The following is a 22,489-nucleotide window of genomic DNA, read 5'->3' as shown; positions in this document are numbered from 1 at the left end:
CAAAACTGGAACGAGGACTTAAAATTAGTAGAAAGGAAGGTGTCACTGGAAGGTGCTATGTACCAGTAACCTGAGGCTCATGGAACTTGTATACAAACCGGAGAACATGTCCAAACGTGTCTTAGGACAACACTCGACCGCTTGAGAGACCTACTGAGAAATATACTATTTGAGTAGTAAAAGTGGCCTAGTTCCAGAAAAACATGCAATGCCCCAACAGTTACATTTTACATTTCATAATAAAATAACTGTTCCGACTTCGCTCTTCATCCAAACAAATTACCCTTCACATAAACTGAATGAAGACAAAACACAATTAACCTCTATTGAGCGCCTATAATTCAATAAATGAAAAGAGGAACATGAAGTTAGAATGCAAAGGAGACAGATGACGTATGAACAAAGAAGGATGGTCTGCTTCAACTTCTACACAATGCTGAGACAAATACCAAGAAAACAGCCACAATAAATCTCATTGTTGTTCCCATTTCCCTGCAATCAAACAGAAAATCACCAGGCACATCTGAATGCAACACAAGAACTGTGGCTCTGACATTAGCAGTTTATTTGTGATGTAATCTTTACTGTAGCTGTGGGCAATGTCATACTTGGATGCAGGCTGATTATGACGATAGGAGACAGCTTGCAGTGTCAATAATGCATGTGTCTGTAGGTCATCCTCAAAACCATAGTGTGTGTAGTCTTAGAGCAAACTCATTAAATATATAATAACATGGAGTAAAAACACAATATAATTAGTGGTGGCATGAAGCGAGTTAATTTATCCATTTCTAAATGCAGGTCACAGGACATTGCACAAAAATATGTGGTGCCATTTACTGGCAACTGTGAGGACCAGAAATGACTGCAAATTTCCTAATTCAAACGATTTCAATTCAAGGGTCATCTCCATGATTTCTCCAGAACAGCCATGGGGCATTGTACTACTTAATACCACTTCATACACATGGGCCTGCACGTGTGTGGGAGTGTTTGTGTATAGGGATGGCGGTGGAAGGGGTTTATTATTTCATGAATGAAAATGATGTACATTGATGTCCTTGGGCTCCAGTAATCAGTGGCTGCAGTTGGAGAGCCTTAAACAGTTCCATGTAGCCTGATCTCGTCCTTTCTAGCTTGGGTTTAAGTTCCCCGCGGGAATAAACTGACTTTTGACGGTTATGTTGGAAGTGACTGATAAGATATGAAGAGCAAGGACACCATATAGATGAGAATTAATGCAGAGCGTGGTCTCTTTCCTCTGGCCTCTGTAGTTATCTTTGAACAGCACCTCGGGTGCTACAGCTTGTGCTACTGGATGTTGTAGTAAGCCTCCACCCAAGCCGCTACTCGCTTCATTTACCATGTGGGATTATGCTCATTATCTCTTTTGCCAGTGTAAATCACACACACTTAAACTTGCCACAGTTATAAACCCTAGCTTAACTATCTGTAATCTAAAATAAGAATCTGATCTGTCCTTCAATGGAAAGGTATGCCAGCCACTCAGGCCTGAAAATCACTGAGCAACTGGTGTTACAATACTAAAACAACATTATTTGATATATGTGTTGCCCAAGGTAATGGCATCATACTACAATACAAAACACACACACAAAGTTGATGGCTTCATTCAAGAAAATACCACTATTTCAATGTCAAACAACCTTTAACTGCTACCATCTTTTTTTGATTAAGAATTCAATTGACTCTTCGCAAATAGATGGCCCCTAAGGTTGGAAGAAGATACATATTTTAAAAACAATACATTTCTACGTTTCCAGGGATGAAGTGCCTCTGCCTCAGTAAAGGTGCCAGTGTGTTTTTAATCAAGACTTACTCACAATATATATCAATGTTTCTTGTTCCACATGTTCCAGCACAGGAAAGTTATTGTGAATTTAGAATAAAATGTACATTACAATGTACTGTGCAACCTGATAGAAATAAGACATAAGTATGTAATTTGGGTGTTTCGGTACACAAACCCCTTCACACATTTAGATTCTGAACTTGAAAGGGACAATACTCACCCAAAGTGGCTGTATTCAGGACTCACTATTTTAAGGAACAAGTGAGTGTTTGCTTGCTGCTCATGCCTCTCAACCACAGTGATAAAATGCTCCAATGTCTGCACCAGTTAACCACATACTGTATTTAAGTAAAAGCTACAAATTCAACACTGTGTACAATATTATTCAGTGAAACCACAACATATTTAAATAGGACAATTAATTTGTAGCCCATACCCTTAGCAAGCCCCAAGCTGAGGCAGCCATTAAGACACTTTGGGCATTTTATGTGTGCCTTACTTTTAAAAACATGATAAGACTGCACAACCGATGACTGGCAGCTCACAGTAAATCTCTGTGCATTTCTTTTAAACAAAAAACACTAAAGGAAAGACACTGCCTGGTTCTTAATATCTATTTTAAGGCTTTCAGTCCAAATTACCCATGTTAAACCTAAGTCTTAATCCAAAATGTTCTTTCTATGGTATCTGAAGAACTTAGTACGGAGGCTTATGATATTATAAAGGTGTAAATTATTAATGGCATCTAAACATTTATATATTCTGCAATCACAGTCAGCAGATAAAAGGATTTATTTTGTGACATGGAATGTTAGGTGTTAAAAAAACGAGGGCGTAAAAACTCGAAATACTGACGTAATGGTCATATTTATGTGTTACATAATAGGGCAGCCCATATTAGAATAAGAGGCCGAGGCAGCAGAAGCTGAGCTGCCACAGTAAAGATGATTAAGACTATCTGTGTTATGTGCAGCTCGACAGGAACACTGGACCCAAACGCCGTCAATGATGGAGAAGCAACTTTATTGCTAAACAGGATTCCAAAAACAGGCTTCAAAAACCAGGATACAAAACACTCACACAAGATCTTCCACGATCTAGACAAGACGAACCGACAAAGGGGAATGACATGAACAGGACTTAAATACAGAGGGCTGGTGCAGGTGATTGGACACAGGAGGAAACAATCAGGAACAGGGCAGACAATCACAGGGACAGGAAGTGAAGAGAAACAGAGGACACGAGAGACAAGGACTTCAAAATAAGACAGGAAACACGAAACAACACTACAGATCCTGACAATCTGTTGTTGTCATATGGGCGTTTGAAAGGTATTTGGTTGTGATATTGAAGTATCATATAACCTTTCATATTTTAGGGCACATCCCTTTTATCACAAATGTCATAAGCCAACAAGGATCGATTTCTTGCGTACTGTAGCTTGAACAATAAGGAACTAAAACAATGCCCTGATTTAAATACATCACAACACATGCATGGAAAAATAATATTTTCTGATCAAATATACTGTAAAAATATCATGTATACAAAGATACACTAAATATCTTTGAGTTTTTGACTGCTGGTCAAATAAAACAAGCAATTTGAATACATCACATTTGCCTTTGGTCAAATTATAATTATAATAACAATAATACACCCTCCACAGGTTTATTCTAATTATTAGACCGAATGCAGATCTATATTTCTTAAAATCAGAAACCGAAGAACCAACCACAACAATTATATTTGTTTTTGCATTACGCGATTCCCCAAAAGATGTATAGATAAGCTACATCATCTAGCCTATTCATTAAAAAAATATTACAATCAACAGTTTAAGAGAATACACGTTGTTAGTTACCCGATTATGGGAGATTTTTCACATCCTGAGAATGTATTTGTGGAGGGTGTGATATGCATCACTTGAGTCTGTTGCCATACAAAATTGTATTCCCAAGCGAAATTCAAATTAGAGAAGATATTTTTCCAGTCTATGCCGTTGCACATGAATGCACCACTCACAGACTTGGCACTGCATTTCTAAATACTACTGACAAGAATCAGTCATAAATACAACAAAAAATACAATTTTGGCCGGTGGTGAATCTATTTGGTTGAGTCTCTCAAATAATATCTATATATGATATAATAACACCGGAGCAATGACATCTTTTAAGTAGCGTTATAACTCTGAAGCCAACATAGAAGTTAAAATGAACTCCCTAATGGGTGCAAGCCTCTCTGAGCTACTTCCTTTGCCTCTCTTTGCTTAAGACAAGCGAAGTCAATGATCTACGGTGCACTCCACGTCAGTGGCCAACAGAATTTGCCCTCATTCAATTTAGTGCGAGTGCCCCTCAGCATCTGCCTCAGCTGTGCGCCACACAACGAAAGCCCAGGGAGGCAGAGATCTGAGGGTCTGTGGCCCATCATGCCATGCTGTGTACTCCTGTAATGAGTCCATATTTAGAAGGCAGAAAACATGGCCAGAAGAAAATTCAGACATCATACTGGCAGGGACACTTAACATATATAACATTAATTGTGTAATCATTCAGAAAATGATGTGAACACAAACTACCACAAAGCAGGACAAACACGTTTTGTCATCTATGTGAAACATAATTAAGTCCAAAAATACCAGTATAATTTTCGTCCAGCGAGCTGTACAACCTGTTCAAGGACTGAGAGGGAGCAATATGTCACTATGTCTAAAAATGACATGCATAATCAGTGATATGGAAAGATTCTTGGAGGCTGAATACTGGGCACAGTGCAAAGACTTGTATGAATCCTGTGTGGCGACTACATACATTAATAGGGAGCCTGTGTGGCATGAACAATGACTGAAATTGTAACATCTCTGCGAACACAATGAATCACCACGGACTGTCGCAAAATAACACTCGTTCTTCCAGATTAATCATAACAGTGTTTCTCCAGTGGCTTCCCTGTTAGTGCTAGTCACGACACAATCCCATGAAAAAGCCCACAAAGCAGCCACCTTCCTGCCACTTGTGAAAAAGCTTTTAAAATTTCGCAGAAAATAATACGTTAATTCTGTGCCAACAGGGCATCATTTCATGCGTCCCTAATAATTCCTGTAACAACAAAGGAGGCAAAAAAAGGACAGGGAGGGCAGGAGGGAGGGAGCCACAAAGACCACTCAGCCACAAGCTGCCTTGGACTACACAGAGCCCCCGAGCCTGGCACATGCACACAGCTCTCTCTGTGTGTCCATTCAGAAGGCAGACAAGCTGGGACGAGCCGGAAAAGCCTGCCTGTGACTCCACAGGAAGAGGATCAATAAGAGGGAATGCACCATTTCAGATACAGCCAGACAGAGCCAGGGGCAGGGCAAAGAGGCAGAGCAGCACTTGAGAACTCATTATGGGGTGTAGGATGACAGTGTGTGCAGCCACTTCTTGGGAAGCCACTTCACTTCCCCCTATGAATGGGAGAGACGACGCAGACCCATTAGAGATTACGACAGACAACACAGTAATTGGATTAAAGCACTAATGAAAATAAAAAAACTGGCTTGAGCGTGTCTCTGTCAAGGTTACAGAGCCGAGACAGATGATTGCGTGAGCACGTTGATCGCGAGTGGAGAAACCTGAAGCCCAAACTTATCCTGTGACCAGAGAAATGCTGAACAATGTTTACCACGGCCATCTCCTCTCCCTCACTTGCTGGCATAAACGGTTGGCTGAAGCTGAGCATTTGGACGTCACCCACCAGCAGTCAATCACATACTGATATCCCGCCTCTCATAGTCTGATATTAACACCTGCCAAGTATCAAATGCCAGTAACTTTAGTCTGCAAGTGAATAAACAAGGGTCACCCACTACAATAGCCAAGACGATGATGCCTCAGCTGGTCTTTTCCTGTCCTCTTATTATGTCCCTATCACCACTATGCGCTTCTTATTAGCTGCCTCAACAAAAAAGCTGCTATTTATTTATTTCCCATTTAACTGAACGGTTTACCGGCCAAACAGTACATTAAAGATAGCCACATACCAACAGCCAGCATGATAACAACAGAAAGAAAAGACCAAAACAACGAAAATATCTACGATAGGCTGTGTGACCAAGTTGTGTCAAAGTCTCTATCTGCACATCTCTTTGATGAATTTTTCCCAACGTTTTTGATTTAATACAGAACATGAAACAGCAATGAGTAGGTTGTGTTATCAGAGACCCATCAAGCAGACAGGTCATGAAACATACTGTTAACCGCAGTCTGAAATTACTGTAGAAAACTTCCTTTTGAACGTGAGATTTCACATGTATCTAATGATGTTGAACATTTATACTTTCCTCGGTGCTCAAAAACATACACATGCTCAATAAATAAAAGACAAAAGTATATAATTATATAAATGATATATATATGGCTTTTCTGTTAGCATTGCAAAAAACAACAGCCCTAGCTGTGTATTGACTCTACTATTTTAATCAACAGTAATTTTAATTTCAATGAAATGATAGTATTTGAATGCATTGTAATTGCTTTGATTAAAGAAAATATTGTCACTAGCGGTTTTATAATTATAAGCTGCTTATAGCAAAAATATTGACTCTACATAGTTACATTTGAAAACACCATGATAGTATTACAATTCACCTTTGCCCAATACTTACTTCCACAGATTAGAGGTTGAATGTGTAAGGATGAAAGTCAACGGCCGTGTTAACCTTAGCTATTGTTCCATTATAAGCAGGACTGTGCTAGGGAGACGAGCCGGTCACTGTGATTACTCAGAACATGCATGGACGCACATTAATTCATTATAATATATTAAGTATCTGATTAGATTAGTTGTTCGAAATGTTTTTAAGATGTTCCTCCACAACTTCTTCTGGACTTGCAGTTGTGATAAATTGCAAGCTTTATATGTTAGAATTTGGTTGACCATGGGATCTTATTACAGAGGTTAGAAGGGGCGACTGTGGGTCAGTGGTTAGTAGGTCCGTCTTTCAATCAGGGGGTTGGTGGTTCGATCGCCCTGAATTGTTCCCTGTAGCTGTGTTTACAGTGTATTAATGTAACATGATTGTAATTCGCTTTGGATAAAAGCATCAGCTAAATGACATGTAATGTAATGTAATGTAATGTAGAAAACTGGGTGGGAATCTCTGGTACTGCTCTAAACTGGTTCAAGTCCTATCTCGAGGACAGGACGTATTTTGTTGAAATTGGTAACTGTGTCTCAAACCAAATGGCTTTGACCTGTGGGGTTCCCCAGGGGTCAATCCTAGGACCCCTATTATTCAATCTGTACATGCTTCCATTAGGCCAGCTAATACGCAGCTATAACGTGTCCTACCACAACTATGCAGATGACACTCAGGTCTACGTGTCACTGACGGCAGGTGAATATGGACCTGTAGATTTACTTTGTCACTGCATCAAACAGATCAGTGTGTGGATGCAAAACAATTCTCTCCAGCTAAACTCAGACAAAACTGAACTCATTGTCTGTGGCCCACAGAAACAAAGACAAAGTGTTATCAGTCACCTTGAGACTCTCTCTCTAAAACCCAAAAATCAGGTTAGAAATCTAGGGGTAATATTGGACTCAGAAATGAACAGCCACATTAAGTCAATAACATCAACAGCTTTTTACCATCTAAAAAACATTGCCAAAATCAAAGGAATAGTGTCTAAACCAGACTTGGAGACTAATCCATGCGTTTGTCTCCAGCAGGTTAGACTACTGCAGTACATCCAGAACGCTGCTGCTCGAGTCCTGAAATACGACCATATTAGTCCAGTGCTCAGGTCTTTGCACTGGCTTCCTGTTGCTCAGAGAATAGACTTTAAAAAAGCTCTGCTTGTGTACAAATCTCTTCATGGTCTAGCACCGAAGTACATGTGTGACATGTTAGAGCCATATGAACCATCTCGGGCTCTGAGAAGCTCAGGGAGTGGTCTCCTGCTGGTGCCCAGAATCAGGACTAAACACAGTGAGGCTGCATTTCACTTTTATCCTAAAATCTCGAACAGTCTTCCAGAAGATGTAAGACAGGCCTCAACTCAATGTTTAAATCCAGGCTGAAAAGTTCTATTTGACAACTGAAAGTACTTTATCTGCACTCTTCGCTTTTAATATAATTAATTAATGATTATTTTTATGGAATGATTTTATTTGCCTTTTTGTAATTTTATGTACCTTGTGTACGAATTGTGCTCTATAAATAAACGTGCCTTGCCTTGGAGAGAGAAACCATAGCACCCAAAGTAAACCGGTTTGGTTCAAAAAGCTGGTGATAGGCTGGAGCATGCAATCCCATCAGCTCCTTCAATGTGTGCATTGGCGTTAACTCCGGCTTTATTTTTGAGCCTCAGAGGTCACCGCTTGGTTTAAACATCCGATGTGCTGAACTTGAGGAGGATTAGGCAAGAGCGCAGTTAATGTAAGCAATGGTCAGTGAACCTGAAGAACTGTGCTGTTTAGTCAGCCAAGTCTGTAACACAAAAGTGAATCATTCGCACTTTCCGTGGGAGAACAAATTCATACTCTGACTACACAAGCAATTACTCATGGACAACCTGGTATTACACCTGCTAAGCAAATCTGTTCATGTTTACTGTTAGCATGTCATCTGTGATCTGACGCATATTCAATGCATTATCAAGAGATTGTTTACCATTGAGATCATACCACATACCGTTAGCTTAACAGAAAAACATGAGCAAAAGGACAAAGGACCTTGTTTTGATTTCATTAAAAGCACAAATGGGAATGTTGATCCTGTGTTCCTCTCATGATCCTGATGTAGCTGTCACTACAAAAGAGCAAGGAAAGCCTAAGGTTATGTTTTGCATTCTCCGAGACAGACTGGCTAGGCGTGGTCTGTCTTCACAACGGCTCCTCTGAGGGGCGACAGATGGCACAGAGGCAACTTATGACACACCATGAGCTTAGATACACACACACCTTGTTGGCCAATCAGAGACTGGACTGTAAAAATAGACACGGGGACAAGGATAACCTCCAGCGAATTGACTACTCTATTCCTCAGGGTTAGAATCTCTGGAGACAGATCTACAGAGAAGGAAGACTATCACCATTAATCTAGGCACTTAAAAACATGGTTGTGATTAATTAGAGTGAGGTAATGCATTTCTTCAGACTTTATGTCTGCTCCGTTATACATGTTAGGACTCTCAATATGTGATAGGCTCAGCTAAGTGGCTTGGACTAATGTCATTACCAGTGGACATGCATGGAATTGAGGGTCATATCTATCTTAAATGGTTTTCAGGTGTTATACCGTGACAGCAGAAAATGAGGTTATACATGGAGTAAGATATATGCTGCCTATAAGCATATCAAACTGCCCAAGATCATTGCATGTGCCAATATTTGTTATTGGTGGTTATTGTTGGACCTCATTGGTTTGACCTTCAGATGAAAACAACCAATCAAGACAGCTAGTTAGCCTAGTACAGATTCGCCTCCCTTGATATTCCTTCAGTTCAGTCTGAGGAAGAGCCGATGCAGCATACACTGCACATTTGAGATGCAGCTCATTGGATGTTGTTACAAATCCTGTGAGCTGCACTACCGGAATAAATTGCTCAGGGACCAAAAACTGGGAGATTCTGTTTAAGTCATACTGTATTTAAACTGAGAATTAATTTAATGCATGAAGTGAAAGTTTTCATTTTCGTAAAAGGATCTTCTGTGGACAAGGTCTAAAACAGAAATGAACACAAAAATGATTCCCAAAACATCAGGATAGTACATAGTGGACATAGTAGAAAGACATAACATAGACTCCACATAGGAAATGTCTTGACCACAGACTGAATTTTTTGCAACTCAATTCTGGTTTGTCATCTAGATTTTATTATGCCGTTTAGACAGTCTGAGGCCTCACTTGGATTAATTAGTTCTCTGAGGGACACAAACTTCTAGCAATAATTGAGAACTAAGATGTCACAGGTAAATTGAGAATCAGTCTGCATGAAAAACTCGAAATAGTTTGACATTGATATTATAGACTGCCCAGGTATAAAAACAATTCTCATTGAACAACAAAAATTAAATAGTTTTAAAGTTTAAAGGTTTCAAAACTACCCATGTTCATTCAAGCCATCACACACCACCACATGCGAGGGTGGAGTCTTCTTTAGGAGAAAGCGCAAGGTCATATGTGAAATCTCTGAGCGATTCTGTGAAAACTAATTATTCCACTGGTTTCATGTCTAACGAGTACCACAACTTGGTGACAACGAGCATGCTTCACACTGACTGTGGATGATACTCGGCAGCTATTAGTCTACTGATGACAACAGAGACACACAGCCAGTCCAATAATACGCAGTTTAACGTTAACCATCACAGTGTGAAATAAAGTATTACTTTACGTTATCCGCCAATGTTGAGTAAAATTGCGATCAGGACATTGGCATTTATGCTTTTCTAGTCGGCGATCCGTGAAGATGTAAACCAGTGGTTCTCAAATGAGGGTATCCCTGAGGGTACGTAAAGGCACTCCATGGGGTACGTGAGATCTATTTTTAATTAGCTTGCATTCAAAAATCCTGTAAAAATAGTTATTTAATAAATATTCAATAAAATATAAGTGTAAGTTCATAAACTGAATATATATTTGATATATTCTATATTAAATCAGACACTGATGGCACATTATTACCTTCTTTTCTCAACCAAAAATGATTTTGCGCTGGTTAGGGGGTACTTGGCTGAAAAGATCTTTCACAATCACTGAAGAAAGGTTGAGAACCACTGATGTAAACAACCAATCCAAGTTTAAATTGACACCAGGAGAACTACGTAGTAATGATGGCGGCAACGAAGGTTCTGTTCGGTTACATTATGATGCCTTCAGGTTCTGTTCAGTGAAAATGAGCATTGGGCGAAGGTAAATTACGTTATTGTGACGTGCTCACATGTAATCTCGTAAAATGTAGTGTTGATGATAAACTAATAGATAGAAGAGAAGGAATTATGACCCGTTTGTTTACAATGCCTCTAAGCTGCTTATCATACATCATTAAAACAAGATTTGTTTTAATCAATAACTACACAATCTTTTATTTCTTACATTCGTATTATCACTTAAATTCCGTGTTTTTATAAAGAAAAAAAAAACACTATAAATTACTATCACAAAATAAAAGGATAACATTTCGAATAGTTGATGGCAATTCAGAGCAGATTGAATGATTTTTGGAACGTCGTGTAGACCAGCTGCTATAATTAAACAACAAAAGGGATCTGTACCTGCCGATCAATGATTGTCAATTAGTATCGGCGGCAAAAAATATGTGATCGGGATCTCTAAAAGTTATATTTGATCTGTGATCCAATCTGAACCGTGAGTTTTATGATCCCTTGCAACACCACAAAGGTGGATGCTTATTTATCTGACACACCATGATATCAACAAACCATAAAACCCTGTGTGAACACATTTTCCAATATGGTGCAGTAAGACCAACGAACGATATGAACGCCACAGCTGATGTCAAATATCCTTAATGCTCCAGCGTGGTGGCTTACATCCAGTGGTGAAACGGCGCCCTGACCCTGTTCAGTCAAAATGTGTTTCCACTATGTGTTACTGTGGCCTGTCAGGCAGTAAAAGCAGCCACGCACTGTCATAAGGCAGAGATGCCCTCACATAACCCGTCTCCCCACTACTGGCTGTTGTGAAGGACACACATCCCCTGTATATCATTAAGATTACAGCGAATGATTACTATTTGCTAACAGCATACTGAATAAAGTCACTGAATTTTCTTTTCATTTTTTAATCCACATTTACTGTGTTTCCAATATTGGTCTGTGAAATAGTGCTTTACAAAATGTGTATTTCTTTTTTCACAAAATCTCCCAAATGCCTGAAAATGTCTGTAGCTTGAAAATGACTAGATACACAAAATAAGCTGTAGGGAGTATAGTATACGCAGCATCAAAGGCAAGTTTTGGGTGGGTAAATTGTAAAAAAAAACTAGCATTGCAGTGTTTTCCACAGGAGTTTGTGAAGACTGTGGTTGGTGGTCCACGGACCCTCTCACCTGAAAATAAGAAAGCGGAGCAGGACCTCTTCCCGGAGCCGGCCCCCATGTTTCTCCAGCAGCCGATGTCAGAATAAACAAAAACAGGCTCTAGATGGGCAGTTTGCGTCTTCGCGCTGCACACAGAAGAATTTACAGTTGATTGCAATCTGAAACCTCACTGCTGGATGTCTCCAAATCCTAGACAAATCGACTTAAATTCATACACCGTAGTAGACACAGCTACGGGGAGCAATTCGGGGTTAAGTATCTTGCTCAAGGACACATTGACTAGGGCTCGCAGAGGCAGGGATTGAACCGCTGATCCTCTGATTGAAAGACGGACCTGCTAACCACGGACCCACACTCCAAGTCCCCGGGAAGCGGCGAGGTCCAACCGATGGGTGCTGTGAAGTTCATGAGCCAGTTCCAGACCCGGCGGTAAAAATCCACCTAGTGCCAGCCAGCCCATCCAATAAAAAATATTGTTGGTTTATATGAACTCTGGCGAGACAAATTAGACTTAAGGCTGACTGCACAGTTTATGTAATTAATGTGAAAACACTGAGCATTTGCACAACAAACATGAACATGAATCTATTTAAACTGCTTCAAGCTTCAGAATGATGAGGAAGTATTTAAGACAGTAACAACACATTGATGGTGATTGTCTTTAGATTGGTGATTTCTCCAAATGTCGTGCTTCCATTTTGAAACAGTTCAAGGGGCGCATAGATACCATGTCTCTTTACACTGGCATGGTTACTCTGACTATTGCTGCAAGATCATTTAATTTGCTTCAGAGGGCCTGTCATCTGCCTTCGCACTCTATGACATCCATGGAAAAGATGAACAATGGGGTTCATCGTGATACATCCGGCTTCTGCTGGCAAAGAGAGCCAGACGGCTTTTAGGCAGTGGAAGTCAAAGACTCACACTGAGAGGAGATCCTTCAGGGAGGAGCGTGAGAGAAATGGTAAAAAATATATAATAAAAAGACAGATAGGATGCCTAGTGTCAAACTTACAGTGTACACAAAGAAAGGTTGACCTCAAAAGATCGCACTGCATTACAAACAGAGTTATTTTGTTTGTCTGTAAGTGTAAAGGAGCAATACACGACATTGAGAGCATTAATATAGCAGCAAACAACTATTAGCTTGTGTAATGGTATAGTTGTGTAATGTCTATCTGAGCAGAGAATGAAGTCCCTCTCCATGCGTGTGTGTTGTAATCCGAGCTTCTCCTTGCTTTGTGCCTGTGCTTTTAGAGCATGTTAGTGCATGTGAGCGTATCCCACTGGAAAGCTTAAGTGTTATGTATCTCAACATAATTTCAAGACACTAAATATTGCAGTAAAACTTCAATGTCTAAATAATAAACAAATCTTTTAAGATAAGGATCATTTCAATGTGATATGAAATAATATTTTCAAATGTACACCGTCGAACGTCTGAGGTAATGTTATAGCTAAAAAATACCTTGCTCCATATATTTGGTCATACCGTCCAGCATTTCATGCACTGGAATCGTTATTAATTCTAACCGTACTGTTTTCCTGTGGAAAGATGGACACAAACATGCAGTGTGCTTCATCCCAAGCTTTCCACCTACGAACATGCCAACTGGGCTTTGTTGGAACGGACAAAAAGGCCGATACAACTGCTGAGAATCAACCCCTCGGGTCTTACACTTATTTCTTTCACCTTTAGGCCAATATCCAAAGCTTGTCACCAAGCTTGCCGTGAGCCTTTCCAGACAATGAAATAGTAAATCCTCATGACTCCTCAACCGGGCTAAAAGCTGGTCAACTGTTCCACTGAAAAAGGTGAATCTGAGGTTTAATAATAGGCTGGAATTTCTTTCAATAAGGTTTCAAGAGGAATTTAACAGTACAATTACACAGTAGTCAGAAAACACCCCAGTTATGGGGCTAAACTATATCCAAACAGCCTTCAGAGTTTGAGAACAAATCTAATCAACCACCAGCCCTCTACCACTGAGACGTTAACTATGGTACTTCAGTGACCTCTGACTCGGAGATGGACTCTAATCCCCTCCAATATTCCAGCTACACCTCCTGTCTCTTGGGTCGAGGAATTCTGCTCAGTGCTGCACTCAACTCGATGATATTGCCTGTGAATGTTAGCAATTGTGTTAGCCCTCAGTGAAAATGCCTTAAAATTACCTTTAGCTTCTCAAAATTCCTTCCTTCCCGGTCTGTCTGTGAAAAGGGATGGGGTAACACCCTCCTGGCGAAGCTACTGTTGGGATAAAAGATTGTCGTGGTTTCATGTATAACAGAGGAAATGCACGGCTAAATTAATTCCAGGTAACGGTTACCAAAACCTCAGTTTGAAGGGAACTGGTTGCCAAAATGGGGAAAAAGGACATGTAAAAATATGAATGTCACAATGCCATCTGTTTCAAGGCCACAAAAGCAACATGGCAAATGGTGGTAAGAGATGGTGTAGCGTCCTTAACATTACTCATTAGTTATGTATTTGGGTCAATAACCACAGGCCTATATGTGCTGTCCAGGATAGAAATAAACAAAAGGTCAAAGTGGATGTTAAGATCTCAGATATCAAATGTATCAATCTGATAAAATGTTTAAATTGAAATGAAAGCTGATTATTGTGAGTGTCTATTTGTGTGAACATAAGTTGAAACGCTATTAGAATAATTAAAAAACAAACTCAAATGTTCACTGTGTGACAAGTTTACTACAGCATAGTCATCGATTCGATCAATACAGCTTTGTAAATATTTAAAAAATATTTCATATTTAACATACTATGGAAACAGTTAATCGCGATCAACGCACTTGCGTTTACAGGAGCTACACAGTTCTACTACTAAATTAGAAATAGGAGCCATGTTGCTATGCGGCCTAGGTTTCTTTCTATCCTTGGACATATCGGTTACATAATTTTAGATTACTCTGCCCGGATGTTTTAATTAGGTTAATTCCCTTCCCCAATGCTATCATTTTCTAAATGTCCCTTTTTCTTCTAGTACTCTAAAAATCCTAAAACTGTAACATGGACCCATAAAATCAGCTTCAAAATAAAGAAACACTGAACTGATCCTGGTGTATGTAAGTTACAATACATTTATAAAAAGGTAATTATTATGTATCATAATTTTTATGAGTAGGGATATAATATCTATGAATAAAGAGCCATTGAATAAAGAGTTGGCAGATTGAATGCAAAGTTTGAGGGTTATCTGTGCATGATTTCACACAAAAGTACTCACAATGCACTGCAACCCACTTTTATAAATCCGACAAAACTTCCCAAAAGATGTTAAGTGGGTTAAAATATTCTTGAGTGACTGTTGAAATACTTATGCAGGCTGCCCAGCCTGCATAAGTATTTATGCAGGCTGTATTACTGCTTTAATGAAGGAGGGTTTCTTTATAATAATGTTAAAGCATGTTATGACTTGGTCTGAAACAGAGGTATCTCTAAATTGCCAGGCGATGACTAAGCCAGTAGAGGAGTATGACGTTAGAGGAGAGGGTGACACACTATGGTAACTGCATAAAAAGAAAGCATGGGGCATAGCAATCAGAATGTTCCCTTCTGTGTGCATGGTGATGCCTTCCTTTAGTGTTTCAATAATGAATGTACCGTGATGTGCATGGATGCATAAGAAGACCCACACAGGGTGCTTTCAGTCCTCACAAGCATAAGGAAAATGGTAAATCAGTCTGTGCAGGTATATAGTGTAGGGAAAAAAGGTGATACATTTTGCCAATTGTACCTTGCATGTACATAGCTGAAGGTGATGGGTCAGATGTGAAAAGAAAATGGCCACGTTGAAATGGCTCAAAGTTGTCTGCAAAATTGTCAACAGGAGTTGGTGGTCTGAACAAACAATTATGCCTAACAGATAATTTGACACTATTAAAATAAGAAACTTTCGCAAAGTCTGCAACACCTTGTCACAGGTTTCTTTTGTCCCACAGACTAAATGCTAAGACTAAAAAAGTGGATAGGCCATACAATGCCTAAAGGTTTACCAATGTAGGGTTACAAGGCCACAGGGATCCTGTGTTCACAGCGCTGACCTCTTTTTAATTTGATGAATGACAAGGACACGCTGATCTAATTTCTTGATAGTGCTGAGATCTTAAACCGTTTTCAGTTTTGAGAGAAGCAGACACACCGTGGATGACGTTAGCAGAATTGCAATCTTGAGCAAAAAGGGAGGTGTTCAGTACTCACGTACATTAGTAACAAAATACAAAACAAGCTAGACTGCTAGGCGACAGTCCTGTTTTTAACCCGTTCTGTACGCTTCGAGTATAGCTAAATACTAATATAATATCTCAGGCCTCACAGAAGTAATCACCAAAAAAAACACCACTAAGCCCTACAGCCGGCGCCTCATCTGTGAGCAAACCCTCAGGAAAGGGTGTTTAAGTTGCTCCCACAGTGCTTTAACGGTCACGTGCATGTGTGATGTCATCTTTTTACGGTCCCTGGGCAATGCAGCTCCTATCAACCCTCTCAGACCTGGATCTGTCTGATACACTCCCTCTCACTAGTAGAGTCAAGGAGTCCTGGCTGGAACAAAATCTCTCTCTCTCTCTCTCTCTCTCTCTAACATTCAATTAAAAACACAGCATCTATGATTTGCAAGAGATCTGGGAGCTTTAAAACTACAGCCTACACTCTGATCTATAGGAAATGGATATACCACTGATCACTGTTAAGATAGCTATGTGAATATGTTGAATAGCTCAATTAGCTAAAACATTCATGGCTTGACAGTTATTTCCATGATAGTGTCTCCCGATACAGTGGTTGTGTTTTTCCATTATCAGTTCCATTCGGAAACATATTCTGGTTCAAGTTTAGCAGAAGTCTGTCAGTCGACACTGTGTTCTTGGCAGGTTCAGTTATTTGACAAGTCAAAACCAAAATCACAGAAATGGAGGTGAAAAGATACATTAGGCCCTGCACTTAACTTGCTTTGGCTGTATTTCCTTCAAACGTCTGTCTGACTTTAATATGATGTTGTCGCGAACTGCTTGACGCAAATGCACATGTCGGTGCAATCACTCCTGCTGCTTTGATTCATAAACAATTATCACTGGTTCCTTCACCAACACACTTGCTGTCCGTGATGGTTTTAATTTAATGCTTAATTGTGTTTTGCATATAGTGAAGCACCAAGCCATGACTATGTAGCGTTAAAAGGCTGAACTGACGTGAAAGAAAATTGTATTGACCATAATAAGACGTTGGAGTCATTTATTATTCGATAATGCCAAACATTTGCTTGGTTTCAGCTTCCTCAAATATGAGCATTTGCTTAATTTCTCGCTTTTGGATAATTGGAATTAGAATATATTTATGATTTGTTGCTGGTCGACAAAAGAAGAATTGAAGACATCAACCAGATAAATTGAGGCAGGCCTTTTGGGGGGTGAATGGGAAAGAATCTATTTTGTTAGACCTCCTAAATAAATAAATAAATAAATATGGGAAACACTGCTGGCGGTGCACGATGTGCACACACTGTTCTGAAGTAATCACTGCTCTATCAAGTTGGAGCAGTTGGACTTGCAGCCATTACTTTTGGCAAAGTTGATTTCCATCCTCATGAAGCCAAGTCAGACGTGAAGAAGTCTGGAGGTTTTGTAGGTCGGCCTGGAGTCGGCCATGATTCCATCTTGCTTTGCAAATGGAGCAGCGTACGTCATCATTCCCGCATGGTCTGATTGATGATGTAATACAGGCTAAGGGAAACAATCCTACAGTAAACTAGAGAGAGACACATTATGCTATGAAGCAAGAGCCATCTGGTGAGCTGAGGATTGCAATTCATTCAGGACATTGGGAACTCTTCTCTTATCACGCCTGGTTTTGCTTCACCTCTCTCTTCGAATTCTGGAGGCTATATCTCATTTCATGTCAGAAATTAAGTCTTGAAAATTCTTCCACATTCCAGTTATCAGTTTGAAGAGGATCAATTAATAATTGTGTCAAGAGGCTCAACAAGCCCATTGAGCATGCAGCCAGCAGAGAGGAAAGGAACCAGAAAGATGGTTCAGGTCTTCCAAATCTCTATTCAGTCATAAACACGCCAACTCTGCCAAAACATCATCGATGAATTTAGATTACAATTGTCTTTGTTTTGCTTAAAATTCCCAAACTGACATTTATAAAAGTATAATTTCTGACATTTGTGCAGCGCAAAACCCTACAATAGCAGATTTAATAAAGGAGTAGAAAACAAACATTTGTATTTGAGCCTAAGTGACAGCACATGAGTTATGGGAAGAAGAGATCAGTCTACCGAAAGGTCAGAATCCTCCTATCTCTGTTAAATCTATATTCAACCCGATCGACCAAAATGAGGTTATTGCAGATAAGGCTGATAAGTGACAAGAAACTTTAGTACAGAAATGCCAAAGACATGTGATTAAGGGCATTTAGAAACAGAGCCAACATTACAGAGCGTGTCCAAGTTTCAACTTATAAATATCAGCCTCAAACATGACGGCTAAATTATATAACAACTGTATTAACAAGGTCAGATGGAGTGAGTCGTATAATATCTCATCTATTATAAAATGTAAAAAGATATTGTCCCTCAAACAGAATAGAGAATTTCAAGAGGCTGAAGTTTCTCAGTTTATTCTTTATCATTTGTAGATCTCATCTCATGCTTCCATTAAATTAAGTATTTCTCAAGATATTCAGTAGTATTATTATTAAGTGTTTAAGTGCAATTGGATACAGAATAAATAATGTGTCAAATACATTAGAATATTCTTTAATTATATTAAGAGGGGACTGAATCATAATCATAAGGGTCGTGCAAATTGACATTTCCACATAAAATGTTCCAATGAGCCCAAGAGAAATAGCATTACCATGACAATGCAGTGAGAGTTCCACTTCCTGTGTGTTTTCCTCTCCTGCTCGAGGACACCCCTGCACATATGGGATTGTATAAAGGATTAAAAGGCTATCCCACGACAACCCTGATCCTGAGTGTATCTGAGAATACTACACCATAATCGCCTCTCATGGCAAATTACTGATGTTAAACCTCACAAAATGGGCGTGCAAAAGCTATTCAAAATGCAATTTGTCACAAAACTCACTCAAATTAAATTAAATAAGGACACATTTTACCAACATATCTAATTTCAAAGCCTTTATCGTGGCATCGGATTACATAACAGATGATTCAGAGTAGAAGTGGTGCTTGCTATGCATCAGTGTGCCTCAGAGACCAAATAAACCCACATTGTCCCTGAAAGACCATTCATGTACTTCACGCGAGCCCGCATCGTGTGTCAGTAAGCCCTCTCACGTGCCATCACACGTGCACACATTTGCACATTTAAAACGCGTTTCATTTGTGCACAATGAACCTTTAACTGAGAACGTAAACGTGACTCAACCCAGAAGGCTGTTGGAGCGTGCGCGTGTGCGCGTGTGTCTACAAATACAAGGAGCACAGCGTCACTCCCCGTCAACAACAAACACGTCCCATGCAAGGAGAGACAAACGGCCGACACCAACACGGTCATAAATGGGCTAACATAATACATATTTAAATCCCAAATGACAGTTTACAAGCGTGTCCTCTCTGAACATCATGTCTTATTTAAAGCACAATGCCGCTAAGTCAGCAGCGTGCCGGCTGGTTCACGCAAAGACTACATGGGTTATGTAGTTAGCCCACTGTGTGCGTGCGTGCGTGCGTGCGTGCGTGCGTGCGTGTTCGTGTGTGTGTGTGTGTGTGTGTGTCTCCAGAGAAAAGAGATCCCTAACACATTAGCGAGCTGTCTTTACTTTTCTTTTTTAAACACCTCACGGTGCTCGACACTACGCTAATTAGCAGCGGTTGCAGTGCCGTTACCGCCGCACCTGCTAACCGGAGTGCTGTGCGGGAGGAGGAGGAGGGAGGAGGGAGGAGGGACACCAGGAGGCGAGTGGATGCCGTCTGCCTTTCTGACCACTATTAAAAGGTGGCGATGTATTCAGAGCGAAACATAAACATCTATATCTGAAGTGTTGCATGTGAGATGGTCTTACCTGCGAAGCCCACGAGAAGCAAAGCTAGACAAATATCCCTTGACTGGACCATCGCAACTCCCGAATAGCAGCGTTCAACGGCGTGGTGAGGTTTAATGTCCGCTCGGTCCCTCCGGTGTTGCCCTCGGGTTTCCTGCTTTATCTCAGCGACTGTTCATCCTCGTCTGTGTTTCTCTGGCTGGTCGGTGGTGACTGTCAGCAGCAGCGTCGTTGAGGACAAGCGGCGGCCGAAGATTAGCAGTGATGAGCGCCAGTCCACTGTTCAAAGTCTGACTGACAAGCGCAGCCTTCTCACACACGTGGATTCATCCGCGGAATAAAGCACCTCCTGTTAAATAGTGCGCCGGTTTCAAAGGAAGCCCATGTCATGGGGGAAACCCCTGCAATAATCATGATAATGCAAAAAATATATTATAATATTTTTTAATAATTGTTAGCTATGTTTTCTGTGAAAAAATAATGTGAAAGCTAATGTAAAAATAAATGTAATTCCTTATTTCTTTGTTTTCCCCGAGAATAAAATGTAAAGGATTAAATGCACATGCACAACAAGGCACCCTTCATAAAGGGTTTATAATGAATGGCTTTAATTATTTATTTAGATTCAATAAAGCTTTACAGAAATATGCAGATAGCCATTAGACTAGGCTTTAATCAAGCGAAAATAATTAGGATCAAAATGAATAAGAATCACCTTGGGTTGTCGATAGATCTGAAGTAATTAGTAAAATAAACTAGTTGGCCGACCGACGAATAATTTACAATTATTTTTATAATTGATTAATCGCTACAGTATATTTTAAGTGATTTAGTAAACAACAATTCCACTTTGTGATTTGTGATGATGTGTTGCTTTTCTTAGTCTATTATTTCTATTATATTATATTCTTTAGGATCAGCCTTCAAAACCCGCCCATACACATTTCAGAGTATGACAACTTATCCAGGAGAAACAATAGATTGCGTGTGCATCCTCAATGACGGCCACAACCCTGACAAACTCCAATGATAAATGCTTTTCATTATAAATAAATCATCATCTGTTAGGGGTACCAGTTTATTTATTTTTCTTCCATATTTATAATTTTAGCAATTGCCTTTCAGATGACAGTTAACAGATCAACTGTAATACAGTTTAATTCATAATTCCCAACATGCATAATATTGTTCATGTTCATCTCTGTGTTGCATTACAGGAAAACATTGCTGTGCTTTTATTAAACTGTCAGGGTCCAACACTATATTTAAAAGGCAACATTTTTTTTAAAACAAGGCAAAAGAAACCCCACATAGCCCCATACATTTGTGAAACACTGCTGTAGTCAAATACTCCACTGACCCCCTTCACCCCTTCAATGACCAAAGAGAGCCTCATGCAACACACTTTTATTTAGGCTGCAAAGTGAATGGTACCTGAGAACAAGGATGCAAAGGGAAGAGAACGTTGTTTGCTCGTACACCAGGGGAACAGTAGCATTTGGCACCCTGAGAGGGCGGTTTGCCTTTGATTTGCACTGTTGGCCAGCAGAGAGATGAGTCAAATGTAATAAACCCAAATCAATCTGTGGGCTGGCTGTAAATGTATTGTGGTCAACTCTTGCACATTTGCTGCAACCCATCCTTGGGGGGGGGGGGGGGGGGGGGGGGGGGGACGACTGCTGTTTGTGCTTTGGCATGATAGGAAAAGTATGACTCAGCTGATGACTCATGCATATGAATGCTCTCCGAAATCCACTGTCGTCTTTTTTTCAGTGTGCATTGAAGTTGAAAAGCTTGTTCTTTTTGTTTTCCCTACGTTATCTTGTTTGTGTGCTGTAACCTCACACACACCAACATTTTAATTTCCAAGACATTCTTCGAGCATTTTCTTCTAAAGAATCAGGATGAATGTATAAATCTTCTACTCGAGTACATCAACTATGGGAATGCAGCTGAATCCCTTGGAGTGAATTAACAAAAAGCTTAACTGGAGATATCAGTGCCAAATCGTATCATCTGAAAAAATCTGTTCAGCAGTTTATCAGTGCTGCATTATTAACTTTGTGCAACCGCCTTTTTTATAATACTCTTTTTCATATTAATCTTATTCATATTGATCTTAGTAGTATAGCTTGGACTGCCACTTGCCTTAATCTTCATACTTTTTTTTTTATTTAGCAGAAAAAAAGTTGGATTCATGTATTCCCTACGAGCCATCATCTCAATTTCTCTTCAACTGAATATGCTGTCCATTTGTGGAAACGCACCAATAACACGGTCTTTCATCTACTCAAATCACCCAGAATCCCTTTGCCTTTGGCTTCATTCTGTTCAATCGCACACTGTAGTAGTATAACTAGTAGTAGCAATGGACTGTACATGCTAATAAATCTCATCTCCGTTTGTTTCATCCTCCTCAGTTTGATAAAAAGAAGCCATTTTAATAACATGTTCAACCCCTCTGAAACTTTAAACGTACGTTTATTACACACCTCTGGCTGTTATTTTGTGTTCTCCATCTCCCTGTGCAGTATATCTCCCCTTCTTTCTCCTGCCTCCTCTCATCTTTTTTCCCATTAGAGCCAT

General features: G+C 39.8%; 1 protein-coding gene across 1 annotated transcript in view; it reads right to left on the bottom strand.

Annotated features, from left to right (window-relative positions):
* Positions 1–5,539, bottom strand: part of ncam1b (neural cell adhesion molecule 1b) — a 47,259-nt gene extending 41,720 nt beyond the window's left edge. The window contains exon 1 of the mRNA XM_034548988.1: positions 5,483–5,539. Coding sequence (XP_034404879.1) covers positions 5,483–5,539 — 57 coding nt within the window. The remainder of the gene's footprint in view (positions 1–5,482) is intronic.
* Positions 5,540–22,489: the final 16,950 nt, after the last annotated feature.

This window comes from Cyclopterus lumpus, chromosome 13, assembly GCF_009769545.1.
Source record: "Cyclopterus lumpus isolate fCycLum1 chromosome 13, fCycLum1.pri, whole genome shotgun sequence".
Taxonomy (NCBI): Eukaryota; Metazoa; Chordata; class Actinopteri; order Perciformes; family Cyclopteridae; genus Cyclopterus; species Cyclopterus lumpus.
The sequence above is the reverse complement of the archived record's forward strand: the minus strand, read 5'-3'. Positions and strand labels throughout refer to the sequence as shown.